Source organism: Octopus bimaculoides, chromosome 24, assembly GCF_001194135.2.
Source record: "Octopus bimaculoides isolate UCB-OBI-ISO-001 chromosome 24, ASM119413v2, whole genome shotgun sequence".
Taxonomy (NCBI): domain Eukaryota; kingdom Metazoa; phylum Mollusca; class Cephalopoda; order Octopoda; family Octopodidae; genus Octopus; species Octopus bimaculoides.
The window spans coordinates 13,660,905-13,665,934 of record NC_069004.1 but is presented as its reverse complement, the minus strand read 5'-3'; the positions used below and the strand labels follow the sequence as shown (position 1 = coordinate 13,665,934).

The 5,030-nt window shown below is 36.3% G+C and overlaps 1 protein-coding gene across 11 annotated transcripts in view; it reads left to right on the top strand.

Annotated features, from left to right (window-relative positions):
- Positions 1-5,030, top strand: part of LOC106875466 (histone-lysine N-methyltransferase, H3 lysine-79 specific) — a 181,886-nt gene that overhangs the window by 7,838 nt on the left and 169,018 nt on the right. For all 11 annotated transcript variants that reach the window (XM_052976332.1, XM_052976328.1, XM_052976331.1 and 8 more), the window contains exon 2: positions 3,450-3,490. In XM_052976332.1, the coding sequence (XP_052832292.1) occupies positions 3,450-3,490 (41 nt within the window). The remainder of the gene's footprint in view (positions 1-3,449; positions 3,491-5,030) is intronic.

Sequence of the window (5,030 nt, the reverse complement as noted above, 5' to 3'; positions counted from 1 at the left end):
TATATATATATATATATATATATATATATATATATATATATATATATGTGTGTGTGTGTGTGTGGAAATACATAAGTACATGCACACATGCACACACACATATACACGTGTGCTTAATGTTAGTGGGTGTGAAGGTGATGCGCGCGCCCGTGCATGCATGTGTGTGTGTGTGTGTATGTATTTATAATGTATATTTAAATACACATTATGTTGAATGCACGTAGTTTCTGTGAGAACAGATACGGATAATTCTACTGGAAATTAGGAATAGTACAGAAATTACACACACACACACACACACACACACACGTCCTCTTGGTTACGTGCATACATAATTGCGTACGTGATGCGTGTATGCACGTATAAAATGTTTGGATTGATCGACTCAGATATTAGGTATTAATTACTATGGCAATGTATGTATCTGTGTGTGTGTGTGTGTTTGCAAGATAATCCGGTTGTGTGTATATAATATTATCTACGTGTAGCAAGTGCAGTTTCTGCACATCCCTGTATACGCCCGTATCTTAAATGTATGTATAAACGCTATGCGTTTGTGAGTGGGTGTGTATACACACAGTATGCATAGCGTCTGTGCATACTTATGTACGATAGAAGCGTGTGTGTGTGTGTGGCAAATAATCAATAAAGCTGAAAAATTGAGGAATACTATGTTGTTACCCTATTTTAGCGTTGGATATTTTGTGACCAGTTCGTGCATGCGAGCAGTGTATGTGCGTGTTTTATATGTGTATATATATATATATATATATATATATATATATACACATACATACATATATATATATAATTATGTGTATTTCTTCTGTTTTCTCCAATCCTTAAATTCTTATATATATATATATATATATGTGTGTGTTTGTATATATATATATATATATATATATATGTATGTTTGTGTGTGTGTGTGTATATATATATATATATACATATATATATATGTATGTTTGTGTGTGTGTGTGTGTATATATATATATGTGTGTGTGTAGGCATATATGATGTTTGTGTGTTTATATATATATATATATATATATATGCACGTACGTATATATGCATATACTCATTTATTATTTGTTTTATATATATATGTGTGTGTGTGAGCGCGCGCATTCACGTAGTCAGACTATATTTAGTCCAGTGTACATACAGAAGTATATACTCCTTTGTATGTATGATTCGAATTATACACACATAGATATATATAATTATATACACATTCGTTTACACATTTATTGTATATATCTGTGTGTGCATATATGTGTACGCATGTATACACACACCTATCTATCTATCTATCTTTATGTATGTGTGTATATATATATATGTGTATGTGTTTGTCTGTGTGTGTTAGTTTACATACACAAACTTATATACAAAGACACTAGCACGTCCACATTCGTTGAACATATTTAACTCTTGAAATATGTCTTAGCTACATACACACACGTATATGTACGTTTACACACAGGATATCTTATACTCTCTCTAGTGTTTCTGTTGGTATGTGTGTGTGTGTCTGTGTGTGTGTGTGTATAGACGTGTGATCCATATAAGATGTCTGGTTTCAAAATCGCTGCATGGAAGACTTCTGGGTTTCTTTTTTCTAAAATGGAGGAGTCTAGACAACAGCCTATAATAATAATAATAATAATAATAATAAATTCTCTTTACTCTGCATTAAGGGTGAGATTTGTAAAGGGAAAGCGATGAAATGTAACATTTATACCCTTCCCAAATCTATTAGATTACCCCGAGGGACATGAATAAGCTGCAGCAAGCAGGGAATCGAAACCGGTTTGCAAACTCTACCCGATAGTGATGGCTTATGGTATAAATTATTTAGTCGAAGAGCAACAATAGTATAGAAATGTGTTGGAGGGGGCGGTAATGCCTTCTTTTGGTGTTTAATCCCATGTTAGGATCGGCTAAATAGACCTACAACGAAAAGTATTTCAGATATGGCCATCCTGTCTTTAATCTAGACATTCTATATGTCATACTCTCATCTCATTCAGTCTTAGATGTCAAGCTTGTTTAACAAGGCAGGGTGGTATTTAAAGTTTAATTTGGCTGTGATTTCTAGCAGCTCGACTGACCACATAGAGGCTCTCGCTCTCTTTTGGCTTGTATGTGAATGTAGTACATAACAGTATTTTTTTTATTTGCATCGCCAGTTCCTTAAAATTCCATTAATTATATATATATAATTATATATATATATATATATATATATATATATATTATATATGTGTGTGTGTGTGTGTGTAAAATACATACAGGCGCGCATGCACACATGCACACACACAATAGATCAGTGCTTATTTAGACGACAATATTGCAGCAAAGATTCCCTGTATGCGCACGCACGCACTCTCGCGCGCGCGCATGCATGCTCTACTATGTCCACGCATACACACCAAGCACCTGCATACAAGAGGAAGATGTATATAGTGGCACGCCACACGGAGATGTGTACACAGGCAATACACGAACATATACAGTGGCCTATTACACTCAACCCCGCACAAATATGTATATATATACGGATGTATTGTTGCATTCCACACTCAAGCCAAAACACCTACACACTTGCACGCATTATATGTATGTAGGTGTGTGTGTGTATATATATATATATATATATATATATATATATATATATATATATATATACGTACATACATACATACACATACCAATATTGAGACCGTTTTGAACAAAGGTCTTCCTAGCTGGTCATATTCCACATATATATATATATATATATATATATACACACACACACACACACACACACATATATGTGTGTGTGTGTGTGTATAATGTGTGTGTGTGTGTGTATAATATATGTGTGTATATATATAATATATATATATATACTGTGTGTTAGTGTATAATATATAATTGTATATATACACACGCATGTGTGTGTGTCTATATATATGTGTGTGTTTATGTTTATGTATGTGTGTAGGTTTGTTTTTTTGGTTACAAAACAGAAAAAGTACACAAAATGCATACAAGTAACGTTTATATATTTATTGAAATACTTATTATATTTCATAAACACACACGTATAGTGGCACGCCAATTCCCGTATACACAGGCATCACTCAGCGAGTGACTCCTCTCTCTAGAGATGCTCAAGCTAACCCCCCCCCCCCGTCTGCAACACACTTGTGTAAATTCACCTCTGCAAACGTACACATTGATCTTACACAAACGTACACTACAGACAATGGAGGAGTTTCGTGTGTGTGTGTGTGTGTGTTTGTGTACGTAATGTCTGTCACTAGTGTGTGTTTAACGTCGGTCAATAAACGTCTGCTTTATGTCAATAAAAATGTGTCTGTGTGTGTGTATGTGTCTGTGTGTTTATCAAGTGATATCTATCTGTCTATATATGTTTCTACACATCAATATTTCAGGATGGCAGAGATGGAGCTTTGGAAGTTACAGACACCATTAGGTAAGTCTCAAATACACATAGGCACGCACGCACGCACTAGTGAATCGATCTCTCTTCGACTCGTTCTCACTCTGCCCACCTCCCTCACTCACTCTCTCTAACACCCACTCTCTTTTACTAACCAGATGGCTTTCTCTTTCCCCCCTCTCTCTCTTTCTCTGATACTTATCTTTCACTATTCTCTCTCTCTATGTTCGCCCCTCCCACTCTAGTATTATGCCCAACTCTCATGTCTCCCCTATCTTTCTCAGCTCCTGATTCCTTCATTGTCTTTTTTTTTTTTTTTTTTTTTTTTTTGCTTATCACTTAAACTCTCGGCGTCTGTAGTTCTCAATCTTTCGCTTTCTCCCTCAATTTTTCCCCTTTCTCTCCCTCTTTGAACCTTCATTCTATATTACATTACGTTCGTTCCCACCTCCTCTCTTTCTCTCGTCTTTTTATCTGTCTGCCTATCTAACTCTGTTGCTATCCCTCTCTTACTATGTCACCGTCGCTGTTTAACCCTCTTTCACTTTAACACCATTACTCCCTCCTCCTCCTCCTCTCTCTCTGTCTATACACCCCCACCGCTTATGACTTCCACTATCGCTATTACTGTCTCGATTTCCATCATTCCGCTATCTTATTTCACAAATAACTAACCACACACTCACAACACACCACCAACATTTTAGATAAGTTTTTTTTTATTATTATACTGTCAACCGAGATATAATATAATTTTGTGATTTAATATTTTCAAGAACTGCTTCTCCTGCATCGACATTGAGTCCTAATTTCCTTCCTACGACAGCATGGCTACTATATTTTTTGTTGGTTATTGGATGAGGGTAGGATGATGATGGTAGTTGGATTCCAGATCACCAGTTACATCTTTCTAGGGATTATTTCCATTATCCTCTTTTATTTTCTTCTTGTACACTCTTATATACACGCACAAATATATATGTAAGAGAGATATGTAATAATACACATATGGAAAATACTGGAAGGACTGGTGCTAAACTTTGGCATCAAGTACTACAGGAATGCCCGTACGGATCGCCACTGCATGGTGCCAAAGGTGCCGTCCACTGCATCTCACATAAGAACGAGATACTGCAGCAGCCTCGGTTTCAGAGGACCTCAGCTCTTCAATGCCCTACCAAAACATTTGAGAGACCTGCAAGACATGGATGTGGAGGTCTTCAAGACAAAACTCGACGCTTTCCTCTCCACGATACCAGACAAACCAATGGCTCGAAATGAGACACAGTTTAGGGCAGCGATGTCAAATTCTCTTATACACCAGATGTGCCATCAAAACTCTTGATTAGACTATATCAGGTGCAGAAGAGCCATCCAAGGAACGTGAAGAGAGCAAAGCATAAAGACAGAAAATCACGGTGGTGCTCCAGCATGACCACAACCACTTGGCTGAAACCCATAAATAAATAAATAAATATATATATGTATAGTTCACAGATGAGATCCAGAGATTCTCTGTATAGAAGACAGTAGTGCTCAAAAGATTCAAACTTAGACTCTGATGTCTCGACAG